Source organism: Onychomys torridus, unplaced genomic scaffold, assembly GCF_903995425.1.
Source record: "Onychomys torridus unplaced genomic scaffold, mOncTor1.1, whole genome shotgun sequence".
NCBI lineage: Eukaryota > Metazoa > Chordata > Mammalia > Rodentia > Cricetidae > Onychomys > Onychomys torridus.
The window spans coordinates 1-16,119 of NW_023412461.1; the positions used below are offsets into that span (position 1 = coordinate 1).

A 16,119-nucleotide genomic window follows, 5' to 3' on the forward strand; every position below is an offset into this window, starting at 1 on the left:
TAGTGAGGAGTGCAGCTGTGTATAGTGAGGAGTGCACCTGTGTAGAGTGAGGAGTGCATCCATGCATGTTGTGGTGAGGAGGTCACCCATACAGGATGAGGAAGGCACACATGCATAGTGAGGAAAGTGTCTGTGGTGAAGAGAGCACCCGGGCAGAGTGTTGGCTCCATACTGGGTGGGAATTCAGAGCCACAGAATATTGAAGGATCTTCCTTGCAGAAGGTAGACCAGACATGTGTAAAGAGTGTCTCTATGGGTGACAGGACCTGCCTGTACTGAATCCACCAGGTTTCAATGAATGCCCAGGGGTCACTTGATCCTGGAGGACATGGTAATGAAGGGGAGGGGCTGGGGGTATGTGGGGATGGGTGCAGGAGTGGGGAGGACAGGGAACCCATGCTGATGTATAAAATTTAAAACACATAATAATAAAGAAAAAAAAATTTTTTAAGGTGTCTCTATGGTGGGCGTCAACATGGGACCTTAGTGTCTGGCAGAGTAAGGAGAGCATCCTTACCTGGTTGTGGATGTCCTGGCATTGGGTGTAGTGGTCAAATAGGCCGTGGAGAGTGTCTGTGTAGAAGGCAGAGCTGGTACGGGTTTCAGAGACTGGCAAGGTAAGGACGTTGTCTACCTGGTGGGATAGCTCTGTGTGATGAGGGTGTCTGTTCTTGAAGGTGACCTTGGTTTGACCTTGGAGTGCCAAAGCCTCAGAGGAATTTGAGACTCCTCAAGGATTAGTGCCAGGAGTCAGTGCACCAGCCTGGTGAAGAGGCTTCCTCTGTTGTGATGTGAGAACTTCAGTGAGGTGTCTGGTCCCGAGAGGGATCATCCAGCTACAGGAGGAAGGTGTCAGTTCAGAGGACGGAAGCTTAACCTGAGGGCTGGAGCACATCCTGGAGAGACAGGCAGCTTAGTGGAGGACATGGAGAGTTATGGGCAGCATCCAAGAGATTGTCACATGAGAGCCTACAATAGAGATAATAAACATAGTATTTTTTCCCAGTCTCATATGTAGGTTAGAAATGCTGAAATTTGGGAAATTAAAGGAAACCTGCTGTAACATTACACTAAAATGGGGCAAATAGTGTGCACCCATGGATTTTAATATTTTGGATACAAACTGGAGAGAGAAATCTAGAAACACAAAATCTGTGTGTGTGTGTGTGTCTGTGTGTGTGTGTGTGTGTGTGTGTGTGTGTGTGTGTTCCTGCATGTGCTGTTTGTTTGTTTTGTAGGTGCAAGAGCAGATTTCAAGAAGGTAAGTGTTTGGAAGAGCTGGCGGCTGAGTGTGTGTTGAGCTGGAAGACATCTGTGGGAGGAGCTCAAATGATCCATTTTTAGGAACTAGTTAAAGTTCCCCTGTGGTATATTGTGATCCATTTAATTCTCCCAACTGTTCCCAATAATGCTGTGAACCGAGACTGGTGCTGAGCAGTTCAGGGATCAAGGGAAGACAGGCATGAGGAGACAGCTCCTCCCACAGCTGCTAACCAGAGCTGTGTCAGGATGTGACCAGTGGCCCGTGAGTGGAGAGTGCCCAAGAGTGAGTGATGAAGACAGTGGGAAGCAGAGAGCTCAGAGGAGCAGCTTCAGAAGGACCAGGATGTGAGCTTTCCCTTCTTCCAGCAGGAGGCAGCTGAGTGGGAAGTGGGACCCACACAATGGTGACGGGTCAACGGACCTCTAGAATGTAGTGTCAGAACTTGCCTGTTCAGTCAAAATGGATGTTCTTGTGGCTTAAGTGTTTGCTCACATTGTCTGGTTCATCCGAAACCATGTTTGCATACAGAAGCGCATGAATTTATGTTTGCTGCAGAGTGTCTTAAGACAGTTTTTCACAGCGTGTTCCTCTTCTCTTCTCCTTCTATTCCCTTCCCCCTTTGAGTTCCCACTTTATAGTGTTTGCATATCATGCTGAGTAGGTTCAGATGCTACAATTCTTATCTTCTGTTTGAAGATGTTGCATCTCTGTATGTGGCCTGAGTGATTCCGTGTTGTTTTCTCATTCTCATGTGGTATTTCCCATCTGGAAATCCCTCTTCTCATATATAATTGTGTGATGTGACAATTTATCACCGTTTTGATTCTCACATACCGCGAGTTTAGGCAGACGAGGTGCGTTTTCTGAGGGAGGCAAGACTCTTCTTGATATGGCTTCAGAAATCACCTATGCAGAAGTGAAGTTCAAGAATGAATCCAGCTCCTCAGGCACCTACTCAGAATCTGCTGCAGGTAAAAAAATTCTGACTTAATCTTGGGGAAGGATAAAAAGAGTCATTAATAAACTTTGGGTGATGTTGGTTACTAATTCTCTCAGTTCATGTCTGGGATTTTACTGGAGTCACAGGGGTTGAATTGTTTGGAGTGACTTTAAGGGCTGTAAATTTTCTAGTGGAAAGAAAAGCTTGCTGACATGTTTTTGCTCTTGCCATTTACAGAAATTATACCTTGTATCTTGCATTTTGTATATATATCTTGTAATAAGCATTTCCTTACATAAAATGAAATATAAAATGAAATCATACTTTTCTATATTGAGCTTTCCCCCCTCTATTTGACAGTATATTGTAACTTTGTGAAATCTGTTTATGTGTGGAGCTTTTATCTTGAAGGAACTTTTTTTATAGGCAGTTGCTCTCCACTAAATTGTACCTTAATCTAGCAAACGGTTTCTGACCATGATACAGTGACTATCAGACTGACCATATGCTAAAGAAGTGGAATTTGACTAGAAATATTTACCTTTTATTTTATATTCATCTTTAATGTTTGACAGTCTGAAAGCTATTAGATTATATAGTGCTGCAACCACAGTAAAGAACACCAAGAAAACATGGTGACATAAAAATGTACCTACATACAGTGTAAAAGAAAAGTCATAGATGGCACTACCTACATTGTGTTGCCATGTGGGAAAACAAACTATATGTACATCCTTTAAAATTTGCTGAAAGGGCCAGTGTGGTATAATTCCAGCACTCCGGAGGCAGAGGCAGGATGATCACTGAGGTTTGAGACCAGCCTTGTCTACATAATGAGATCTTAGTCCAAAAAAGATCCTCCCACCACCAAAAAAGAACTTGCTGAAAGGATATGATCAAAGTGTTTTTGTGAATATATATTCAAATTATTTTTCAGATCTCTAAATATTAATACCAGTTATTTCAATAGTGTGTGTATTTTTATGTATTTTGTACAAATTTTACAATGGACATTATTTTTCCATTATTTTAAATGTTCATACTATTTGTAATTATGTGACATGGGGGAGAAAAGGGAGACAGGGAGGGAGGAAAAGCAGAAACAGGGATGAAACTTATCACTCACGAGATGAATGTGTACTCCTTCCAGCTCCCAAAGGGAAGCCCATCCCTCATCTAAGTAAGTCTGGTCGCCCCTCACTGCTCTTTACATCAATGATGGCACTTTTCCTGCTGTTGACCATCTCATTCTTGGTTGCTTTTATCTGTAAGTATCCCAGATGAATCAATAGACCATCTGCCTTAGGTGAAGAGAGGTTCCATTGTAGCACCAGCATTTAACAGAGTATGGGAAAGCAATATTGTTTGGGGAAAAACAATTCAAGAGGTTACATTGTGGCTTTTACTCGCTCCTTGGATTTAGCTATTGTCTTGGAAAAAAACAGAATTCATTCTCATTAGAGAAACTGAAGTGCATTTATGAGTGTATGTGGCTTGTGGAGTGAACTCTGTGGAGTGTTGTCTTTGTTAGACTGGGAGTTCATATCTATGTTTTCTCATTGGCATTGAGAAATCAAGCTGTGTATGTATAGGGCTCCTTTATCTTGGGATGAGCTTGTGGACAAGAAGGAGTTGGGAAGAAATTATCCAAGAAGTGTTCTTCAGCTAATTTATAATTGCTCTGTCCTGCCCAGGATTATGTGAAATCTAGAAGCCAACTGAGCAAATGGGTGGATTTCTGCTCATCAAAGATTCAAGAATTTCTCAAAAATCTAAAAGGCATGCAAATTAGTGTATTTAGAGTCTTTTATTCATTCATTTGAATCAAGTATTAGCCATGTAGTGTATGTCATACATTGTGTCAGACAGAGTCCATGAATCACATGGACTCTGTTCTCCAGAATCTTAGAGGAGAGTGAACAAATCAGTGTCAGCCAGGTACAATGGCACACTCCTACTATCCCAGCCACTCACTATGTTAAGACAAGAGGACAGCAAATGTGGAGCTAGCCTGAGTTATGCAAAAAAATCTATGTCTAAAAAATGAAGGAAAAAAATTGACTAGTGTCTACAATATTGTCCAGGAAGTCTTGTGCTGACAGAGATTTCCTAGAAGAGGCCGTGTCTAGAACTGTGTATACCAAGAATGTCACAGAGGTGAGAGACAGAAGCATGAATGGCTGAAGTACACAGTTCTAAGTGAAGAAGAAATGACATTTCCCTAGGTAGACATAACGGCATGCAGAACATGTGTTGTACCTCATTATGGAAAACTCAGTTATTATTCTAAATATTATTTTTTAATCAAGTATGGTTTTCTGATAAGTAAGTCAGCATAAACTTAAGAAGCTAAGACAATTTCTTACTTATCTTATGCTTCTGTAGTTTGTCAGCTTAGGCTGATCTCCACTGAGTGGCTTCTCTGGTCCTAGCTGAACTTAGACGTGTGTATGTGTTCAGTTACCAGTCCAGGCACCTCAGCTTCCAAGAGGCAGCCAGCTAGAATGAATAACAGTATGGACCTCCTTTATATGATTCCTTAGGATGCCCTGGCTTGTTTACATGACAACTTACAGACTTCCAAGGTTGACGGTGACCATGAGCAAGGTCTCTTGAAAAAATTAACACGAGGGCTGGAGAGATGACTCAGGGGTTAAGACACAGACTGCTCTTCCAGAGGGCCTGAGTTCCATGCCCATAAACTACATGGTGACTCACAAACATCTGTAGTGAGATCTGGTGCCCTCCGCTGGACTGCAGGCATACATGTAGCCAGAACACTGTATATATATAAATATATGTTTTTTAAAACATTTAACTTAATAGTAGATCAGAGTTGATTTTGCACATTCTCTTGGACAAAGGATCTAGAAGGCGGTTCACACAGAAGACTTCACTGTTTTTCTTTTTCCTTTTGTCAGCCAGGAAATTTCAAAATCACATTGCAATGGTCTGTGGATACAGAAGTTAAAAGTTGTGGTCATTTTTTTGCAAGGCATCACAGCCATGGAACCATTGTAACATTTCAAATAGAGAATTGATGTAGGTGAATTTAGGTTATATATGGTGCTTTTGCAAGATTTGAAACAGAGTCACTAGGACAAAAAAGAAATGAGAAAGCCTATTTTTAACCTTATAATGAGATAAGTGTCTGAAGAACACGAGACAAGGCAGCTTTGAATGGTAAAGAGCACAACACCAATGAAGTAGATGCTGATGAACATCAAGATCCAGGGATTAAGGGGTACAAAATGTACTGTGTGACTTTAATATCCTGATGATGTAAACTCAGCAACCATGAAGTTATTCAAAGAGGTAGACAATCTAGGATAATTATAGGTTTAAGTTGGTAGGTGTTGATTTCAGTTTGGGCGTACTGAGCTGAACCTAATAGTTTGTGTTTAGTGAGCACAAAATCCCACACATACGGCAGCAGGCAAGACCACAGCAATACATGGCATCACTCGGGAAGATTTTGTATGAGGAGGAAGAATCATGACAAGACTGTAGCTAGTGTTACATTTTATGGGTGGATGGAGGGAGAGAGATTATAAAAAACAACAAGAAGTGATGGCAAAAAAGGGTGATGCAAACCCAGGATGGAGCAATGTGTTAAGGGCTGAGGAGGAGGAGAAACGGGTCCAATAGCAAGATGGCTAGCTAATTACCCTGGGGTATTATTGATGATCCATTTCAAACCTGGTGTGAGTGAAATGGAGGAAGCCAAAGTTGTGGGGTAAGAAACGACTCTGGGAGGAAGGTGAAGAACTTCAGTTCTAGAGAGAAGCCAGTAAGCTGTAAACCAGGAGAGAGTGAGCATGTGTGTGGAGGAGTAACCTTTTGAAATGAGGAGAGTTTAAGGAAGAAAACAGTGCTCCATACATTGAGTTTTTTTATTTCCTATTCTAAAATAACCTAGAGCTACTCAGAGTTAGCTAAGCCCCTTTCCTCCCAAAGCCAAGACAGTTTACGTTCTCGAATATGAGTATCTATATCTGCTTCATCTCCCCCAAGAGCTAGCGTTTTCGTCTTATGTAACATGGAATGTTCACTTCCTTTAGAGTCATCACTGGGCCTGTCCTGCCTCTCAAATCACTCTTTCTATGAGTCCTGGAAGTACCCATGGTTTCAAAATAGGAGACTAAGGACTGCTTTGACTGTGGGGTTATGGGAATTGTAGTCAGCTTTGTCCACTTAGGTATCAGGACTTAGTAGATCTGTGTACCAGTAAGTAGAAAGTAGAAAGCCACAATTCTTCATGAAAATGAGTGGTTGGGGTTCTGTTTTTTTTGTTTCTTGTTTGTTTTACAGTTTATTATCAAAAGTATTCTCAACTTCTTGAAGAAAAAAAAGCTATAAAACATCTAACTTACACAGAATTGAAACTGCACAAAAGATGATTCACTCATAGAAGGTAAGAATTAATGTGCCTAATAGTTTGTTTGCTTGCTATAGAGTGTAATGTTTCCACATGGATCTTCCTGCCTCCTCCCCTCCCTCCCTCTCTCCTTCCCTTCCACCTTCCTTCCTTTTCATTTTTCTTCTCTCATACATTACATCACAACAGCAGTTGTCCCTCTCTCCATTCCTCCAGGTCTCTTCACCACCTCCCCTCTTCCCCAGATTCACTCCTCCTCCATTTCCTTCCAAAAAAGATCATATCTCTCAGGCATATCAACTGAACATAGCATGACAAGTTATAGTAAGACTAGGCATATACCCCCATATCAAGGCTGACCAAGGCAATCCAGTAGGAGGAAAAGGTCCCAAGAGCAGGTGAAAGAGTCAGAGACACCCCCACTCCCATTGTTAGGAGTCCCACAAGAGCATCAAGCTACACAACCATAACACGTATACAGTCTGGTATCTTCAACCTCTCTGGCTCCTATGATCCTTCCTTCCCCTCTTCTGTGGGGTTCCAAAAGCTCTGTTTAATGTTTGACTGTTTCATTGACTCTTTAATTATTCTCTTTGTTTCTATTTTATTGATTTCAGCCCCCAGTTTGATTATTTTCTGTTGTCTCCTCCTCTTGGGTATGTTTGCTTCCTTTTGTTTTAGAGCTGTTAAGTCCCTAGCATGACATCTCTCCACTTTTTAATGTAGGCACTTAGTACCATGAACTTTCCTCTTAGCACTACTTTCATTGTGTTCCATAGGTTTGGGTATGTTGTGCATTCATTATCATTGAATTCTACAAAGTCTTTCATTTCTTTCTTTCTGCCTTGATCTAGCAGTCATTTAGTAGAGAGTTGTTCAGTTTCTATGAGTTTGTAAGCCTTCTTTTATTTCTGTTGTTGAAATCCAATTTTAATCTGTGGTGGTCTGATAGGATGCAGGGGGTTATTCCAATTTTTTTTTTTGTATCTGTTGAAACTTACTTTATGACCCAGTATGTGGTCGACTTTGGAGAAGGTTCTCTGATGCTCTGAGAAGAAGGTATATTCTTTTGTGTTTGGGTGAAAATGTTCTGTAGATACCTGTCATCTCCACCTGGTTTATAATGTCTGTTAGCTCTAGTATTTCTCTGTTTTGTTTTTGTCTAGATGACCTGTCCATTGGCGAGAGTGGGGTATTGCAGTCTCTCACTATCGATGTGTGAGGGTAGGTGTGTGATTTATGCTTTAGTAGTGTTTCCTTTACATTTGGAGCATAGATGTTAAGAACTAAAATATCATCCTGGTGGATTTTTCCTTTGATGAGTATGAAGTGCCCTTCCCGGTCTCTTTTGACTAATTTTGGTTTGATGTATATTTTGTTAGATATTAGAATGCCTACTCCAGGTTGCTTCTTATGTTCATTTGCTTGGAATATCTTTTTCCAACCCTTTATTCTGAGGTAATGTCTATCTTTGATATTGAGGTGTGTTTTTTGTATACAGCAGAAGGATGGATCCTGGTTTTGCTTCCATTCTGTTAGTCTGTGTGTTTTTTCTTAGGAAATAGAGTCTATTGATATTGAGAGATATCAATGACCAATGACTTAATTCTTGTTATTTTGTTGTTGTTATTATTGGTGGTGTTATAGTGGTGGTGGTGTGCTTCCCTTCTTTTGGTTTTGCTGGAGTGAGATTATTTATTTCCTGTGTTTTCATAGGTGTTGTCAACATCCTTGGGTTGGAGTTTCCTTTTTAGTACCTTCTGTAGGGCTGGATTTGTGGATAGATATTGTTTGAATTAGAATTTATCATGAAATATCATATCTCCATCTATGTTGATTGAAAGTTTTGCTATCTCTTACAGTCTATAGTGCATCTGTCCATGTCCTTCTGGCTTTTATAGTTTCCACTGAGAAGTCAGGTGTAATTCTAATAGGTATGCCTTTATATGTTACTTGATCTTTTCCCCTTGCAGTTTTTTAAGATTTTTTATTTGTTCTATATGCTTAGTGTTCTCATTATTATGTGGTAAGGGGACTTTCTTTTCTGGTTCAATTTATTTGGTGTTCTGTATGCTTCTTGTCAGTTTGTAGGCATCTCCTTCTTTAGATTAGGACAATTTTCTTGTATGAATTTGTTGAAAATATTTTCTGGGCCTTTGAGCTGAGATTCTTCTCCTTGTTCTATTCCTATTATATTTAGGTCTTATAGAGTCTAAGATTTCCTGACTGTTTTGTGTCAGAAATTTTTTAGATTTAATATTTTTTGACTTAAATTCTTCCGTTGTATCCTGAATGCCTGAGATTCTCTCTTCCCTCTCTTGTATTCTCTTGGTGATGCTTGTGTCTGTACTTCCCATTCACTTACCTAGATTTTCCATTTCCAGAATTCCTTCATTTTGTGTTTTCTTTATTGCTTCTATTTCCATTTTCAGGTCTTGATCAGTTTTATTCATTTCCTTCAACTGTTTATTTTTTCCTGGCTTTTTTTATGGGATTTATTCATTTTCACCAATTTCTTTTGTTTGTGTTTTCCTTGATTTCTTTAAGGGATTTATTCATTTTCCTCTTTAAGGACCTCTATTATTTCCATAAAGTTGGTTCTAAGTTATTTTTCTTGTGCTTTGACAGTGTTGGAAAATTCGGGGCTTGCTGTAGTAGGACAGCTGGGCTCTGCTGGTGACATATCACCATGGCTGTTGTTGATTGTATTCTTGCTCTGGCATCCAGGCATCTGGGTTTGGGGTGATTTTACATCTAGATGTCAATTTCTAAGTTTGTCTTTTTATGGGTGTTTTATTTCTTGGTTTCTCTTTCCTTTTTAGTCTTTCATTCTGTATGGCCTATGGTTGAACAGAGGTTCTTCTCCGAGCTGAGGACTGGACTTCTGGCAGCTGGCCTGCCTTCTTGTTGAGGGGGGGTCTCTATTGGGGACTGAGACATTGTGAGGAGGGGAGGGGTGATTGGGAGTGGTGTCTGGGTTGCACTAGAGAGTGGACAAATCCTGGGAGGTCTATCTGGAGTTCTGGTGGCCAAGTGGCCTCTGGTCCAGCAATTGAGTCTGTGCCTGAGTTTGCCTACTATTTCTTCTGGCTGGTGTGGTCTGCACTTGAGAAGGGGATGTCTGCCTGAGTTGTGTGATGTCTTTAATGGTTTCCCAGGTGGCATGTACTGAGACGTGGAGTCCACATGTACCTCTATATCAGACCAGAAAGTCTGATATGTATGCCTCCATTTGTCTACACAAGTCTTGTTTGTAAAAGGATTCTATTGTTCTTAGATTTTTCCAGCTTCTGCTTCTTTCTGAACCATCTCTGCACACTTGATGTTTCTCACCTCAGTGTGTGTGTGTGTGTGTGTGTGTGTGTGTGTGTGTGTGTGTGTGTATGGATATGTATACATATGTAGCACGAATCTTAAAAGGTCTTATTAATAAAAACAAACCTGGGAACCAGGTATTGGGGTGAATTCTGAAAGATCAGAGAAGCAGAACAAGCCACAGATAACCTCACCTCACCAAATTCTCAGCTGATCCTGTTTCCTCACACTGGAAGCCTCTGAATCCTCATCCAAATTGATCTCGGCTGAATTGCTGCTAAAAGCCTAAAAGCTTAAAAGCCTCTAGTTCCTAGTTCTCACGCCTTATATACCTTTCTGCTTCCTGCCATCATTTCCTGGGATTAAAGGTGGGTGTCATCATGCCTGGCTATTTGCAGTGTGGCCTTGAACTCACAGAGTTGCAGATGGATCTCTGCCTCCAGAATGCTAGGAGTAAAGTTGTGTGCGACCACTGCCTATGTTTAATATAATGGTTATTCTGTTCTCTGACCCCCAGAAAAGTTTATCGGGGTGCTCAATATATCAACAACATATATGTGTTGTGTATATGTATATGTATATAAGGGGCTGGAGAGATGGCTCAGAGGTTAAGAGCACTGGCTGCTCTTCTATAGGTCCTGAGTTCAATTCCCAGCACCCACATGGTGGCTCACAAGCATCTATAATGAGATCTGGTGCCCTCTTCTGGCATGCAGACATACATGCAGGCAGAGCACTGTATACATAATAAATAAAGAAATCTTAAAACACTTACACACATATAATTTGAGGAAAATGATGAAGCCTTGTATCATGAATACAAATTACTTAAAGCTTTAATAGACTCCTTGAGAACATTTTTAAATTATAGACGATTTCATGTGACATAAAGATATCATTCTAACCCCACGTATACATACACTGTCCCCAATATGAACATCTTTATAAGCAAAAGTTGTTGCTACAACTAGGGAGTGAATACTGACGTCATCACTGATTGAAGTTCACCATTACGAGACTCATCTTGGATAGCACACTGTATTTAGCTGTCACATCTCTTTAGTTTTCTCTAGGTTGGGAAGAGTTTTCAGCAGATACTTGTTTTAAATGATCTAAATATTAGTTCTGAAGATGACTGACCTGGTATATTATAGGATATTCCTATATTAAAATTTGAGTAATTTTTAGAGGAAATGGCAGGTGTGAAATGCTAGTTTAATTATATAGTACACAGGATCTAAACTATATAAATTATTACAGACCATTATTGTCACCATCATATATTATTATGGTAACTTAAGGTAGGCTATTTAAAAGTGTACCTTTTTTTCATCATCTGAATCTTTTATTTCTTTTTTAAAAAATTGTTCTTCTTTCATACAATACATCCCAGCTGCAGCCTCCTGTCCTCCCCTCCTCCCAGCCCCCTCCACCTCCCCTACCCCCCAGACCCACTGCTCCTCCATTTCCCTTCAGAAAAGAGCAGCCCTCCCCTGCTCGTGGGACCTTTTTTCTCCTACTGGCCTCGTCCAGGCTTGATATGAGGGATTATGCCTAGTCTGACTGCATCTTGCTATGCTGTGTTCCAGCTGATGAATGTGTACCTTTTTAAGGCTAACCCTTGATATTGGATAACCAATTAGGAGATTCATTCCTGGAAAAGATTAATTCTCCCTCTCTCAGCAGGTATTAATTGTCCATAGCTCTTAGAACAATAAAAATAGGCCATGACTTTGAGAGAGAGGAGGGAACATGGCAGGGGTTAGAGGGGAAATGATATAATTGTATTTTAATTAAATGTAAAAATTGATCTTTATTTATCCATTTTCCACATTATAATTTTGAAAGGATGTTGCTAAATATACCCCACACTATGGTGAAATATTGTGTTAGGTTTCTCCAGAGACAGAATAATGTATCTGTCTATATCTATCCAAGTTTTTCATAATGGTGCACAATACTCTTTGTTGTCTGAGCCTTGTTTACATTTACCACTAAAAATGCAATTTCTAAGTTCTTCACTTAACACTGCATGGTCTGGCCATTCGTTTTTCTATCTCCTCCTGTTCTGTGACTGAGTTCTCATCTCTGACATTCTTTGTATCCATACATGCATGCACATAGGGATATATATGAGTGTATGAATATAATTCCATGTAACTGCCACAATGTGCTTCTCAATTCTTTGCTTTATTTTTGATATATTTTATGTGTCTCTTATTTGGTATAGCAGTTAAGGACCATGATGGTAGACTGTATTTTATTTATTTATTTATTATTCATTCATTCATTCATTCATTCATTCTGTTTTGTCTGTTATTTAATTAAATTTCTATGGATTTTTCTGTCCCCTCCATTCTACTATAACCACTGCATTTAAAAAAGATTATTCCATCAGATTATTCAATTATAAAATGGAAAAACACATCATTACAGATATAAAAAGTTATATTTACAACATATTTGATCCTTTGACCCACTAATTTATTTTCTAAAATTCTTCCCCAGGACACAATTAACTAGTGTAGACAAAGCTGATCTGATGCTATTATTCCTAATAGGAGTGTAAAGAAAAGCTATGTCCTTAGTAATTGGCAGTAAGGGGATCTGTTAAAAATATATTCAGATATCATAATGGAACACTATCCAATGATTAAAATGAAGTTTTTAAAAAGAAAAAGTCATATTTACACACGTTGGATTTTTATATTTTTGCTTTCATGAGGCATTCAATTTTACACTTATTTATAGAATGTTTGTAATATTTTTGTGAAGTATTTTTATCATCACTAATTTAAAAATATCTATCAGAATTTTGCTGCCATGTTTATTGACATGTATTATTTAAGTACAACATATAATATTACAAAATTTTCTGGTTCTTGGTATGATGAGTTCTATTATTTAAAGACCTACACAGTTTGGCATTGCGTCCTCAGTGCCTGGATGTCCATGACACTCTGTTTTCCTGGCTTTTCCTTACAGCACCACAGTCGGACAAAGGGGTCCTGATGTTAGTGTAGATGGAGGTAGACTGGGGTTTCTTGCCATCTGAGGGCCGAGGGGTTCCTTGTTGTATCTGAAGCAGGGAGTCCATGTGGTCTCCACATCAAGCAGGTTTTAAAATGACTTTATGACATTGCACTTACATTTCCTTCTTCCCCCAAAGACAAAGTTTGGAGCTGCTGCCCAAAGGACTGGAAACCATTTAGTTCCCACTGCTACTTCATTTCTACTGACCCTGCATCTTACAACAAGAGTGAGGAGAAGTGCTCCAGCATGGGTGCTCATCTGATGGTGATCCACAGCCAGGAAGAGCAGGTGCATCCTGGAAGAGTGGAGTGTGGTGATATTTTAATTGTGCTGAAATGTGATTTTATTTCTACATTAATAAATAAAGTTTGCCTGAAGATCAGAGGTCATTAGCGAGCCAGGAACAGAATTCAGGTGATGGTAGCCCATGTCCTTAATCCAATCACATGGCAGACAGAGTCTCTGTGTGGTCACAGACATAGCCAAGAGTGGTGACGTAAATCTCAGTACCAACCATAGAGACCTGGAGTTCTGTATAGACAGGCAGTGATGAAAAAATCATGTGGTTAGGTTTAAGAGCCAATGAGAAGGCAGAACAGAAAGGCAATAAAAAGACAAGTCACATAGGAAGAAGGTCTCTCTCTCTCCCTGGGGAAGCAATGGCGGCCAGGTGGTAAGATAAGGTGGTCTTGACTCTTTGATAGTGCTCTGATCTCTTGGGCTTTTAACTCTGTATTTGACTCTGTGTTTCTTATTTAATAAGACCATTTAGAATTTTGTCTACAGTGGGGCCTGGCCTGGTGTCTGCCTCTTTTTACTAAGAGGGAGTTTTGTTGACATTGGTGTTGTCGATGTGGCAGAAGCCGGGAATCGTGCTTCAGCCTTGGCATTGTACACCTTGCCCCTGCTTCAGTGAAGCTAAACAACCCACAAGGAACCATGGCAACAGAAATGCAAAGCCTGAAGTTGGAGGGAAGCATGAAATGTTTCTGCTTGAAAGGCCAGTTTGTGATTCCAACACTCTAAGGCTTCCTGTAGTACCCACCGGCTAACAGAAGAGAGCGCAGAGCTGACTAGGGAAAGGGGATCAAATCAGGAGAGTCCCAGCCAACCATCAGAAATGAAATATCTGAGGTTATGAATGGAGAATGATTTAATCTTCTAAATTCTCTCATGCACAACTTTCAAGAATGGTGCTGGGGAAGAAAAGAAGGGAATGCGTCTGAGATGAGAATTCCTTATGATCATGGACAGAGAGTGTTTCCAATGTGATGGAAATCAGGCCCCTGAGTGATGACCTTGTGTCCTGGTCATCCAGGGAAGATGGCACTCCTGGGGGTGGGGTGGCTCTTCTATTCCTTGATCCTTCCTTTTTCTTATCATCTCCATGTGACCAGAAAAAAAGTCGGTCAAAGTATCACAGTGTACCTCTAAAATGTGTAATTAAGGTGTATTAATCTATAATTTGAAAACTATTTAAGGGGCTAGAGAGATGAACTAGGATTTATTACCTATTTCCATATGTACATCATATTGAACCTATAATTTTGTACAGTTAAAATAATTTTTAAAAGATCTTATAAAAATTCTATAACAGGAAGAGAAGCACTCCATCCAGGCTGAATGCTGTATCTTTCTTTCCTCTTAGGATTTCATCACCAAGATCCTGGATCATAAAGCTGCTTATTATATTGGGCTTTCAGATCCAGGTCGTCGACAGTGGCGATGGGTTGATCAGACACCATACAATGAAAGTGCCACGTGAGTCCAGAGTTACCTAGAGGAGTCCTGGGTCCTGTAGCATGAGAAGACTTTGGGGTGTTCCAGCTGTTGGTTATGAAACTAAAACAGCTCCTGGTGTGACTGCTGGGGATGGAGTTACTTTATCCCTATTTCCTCATCAAGGAGTCCTGTGACACAAGTCACTGATACTCCAGGAGAGATGAGGAAGTGGGTTTGAAGAGCGTAGCATGATAAGTACCCAGGGCACCCAACCAAGGTGCTACACCATTGTGAGTTTTATTACATTTTCAGTCTCTCATCTCTATATATTTAACAATAGGATTTAATTTATTTTTATTTGTATGTATATCTGTGTCTCTCTGTGAGTATGTGCCATGTGTATGTGGATGCCTGTGGAGCCCAGAAGAGGGTGTTGGATCTCCTGGAGCTGGCATTACAGGTGATATGACCATGCCAATATGGATGCTGGGAACAGAACTCTCACGTTTTCTGGAAAATCAGCAAACACTCTTAATGTCTGAGCCATCTCTCCAGCTTTCATTTATAGCATTGTAATAAAAATTAACAACAAGATCATAACTGATTATTTCTCTTAAATCAAAAGCCTACATTCTAACATTGTTGTTTATTATATTTATAAACTCTAATATCTTAGAATGTTCCATATTCTATCCTGATTTCTGTTGTGAGAAATAGGTTGTAATTTTATTCTCATTCTCAGTCTCAGAGAAGAATAGTAGGAATCCAGGATATTAAATTACTTGTCCTAGATGACAGAAATAAGTAGACTATCTTACTATTTTAAGTAGTTCTCCAAGTCTCTAAAATAAGACTATTTTAAAATGGAAAAAAACTTTATTAAACCACAAGAATAGGAGAGACCTTTTCATCATATAAATAAGCACATGTAATGACAGTCCCTGGGTACCAAGACCTAGGGTTGAGGTAGCCCCTGGGATGTGTTCTGGGAGAACAGTTAAGTGACAAGCTAAGAGAATATTGAGTGCGGTGGTCATGTCTTCAGGGACATGTCAGACATGGGTGGTGGAGGATGGTTGATTTTTACACACCTGTACCTGATTTCCACAAATTCCCACTGCATCCTCTTCTTGGTTACTCTTGTTTTCTCTTTCCCAGCATCATTCTGGGAAATGCCATGATGCTCTTTCCTCCCTTCCAGGTTCTGGCACCCAGGTGAGCCCAACTATAATGAAGAACAATGTGTCGCAATAAATTATCGGCGTAACGGTTGGGGCTGGAATGACGTCCTTTGCAGTGGTGAACAGAAGTCAGTTTGTCAAATGAAGAAAATATACTTATGAATCAAGATTTCTCTATTGACATGGGATGGCATTTTTATCCAGCTTTACACAGACACCTGGAAAGATCTCTTGTGGAAGAGATGTCCATAGAATTTAGATAAGCAGCAAGTAGCTATACATATGA

The 16,119-nt window shown here is 39.9% G+C and overlaps 1 protein-coding gene across 1 annotated transcript; it reads left to right on the forward strand.

Annotated features, from left to right (window-relative positions):
* Positions 1–2,153: 2,153 nt before the first annotated feature.
* Positions 2,154–15,995, forward strand: LOC118575667 (C-type lectin domain family 4 member A-like). The gene is given in 7 exon segments (XM_036176117.1): positions 2,154–2,235; positions 3,355–3,471; positions 6,516–6,586; positions 6,588–6,618; positions 13,067–13,218; positions 14,579–14,691; positions 15,854–15,995. Coding segments are annotated over 7 exon segments (708 nt in total).
* Positions 15,996–16,119: the final 124 nt, after the last annotated feature.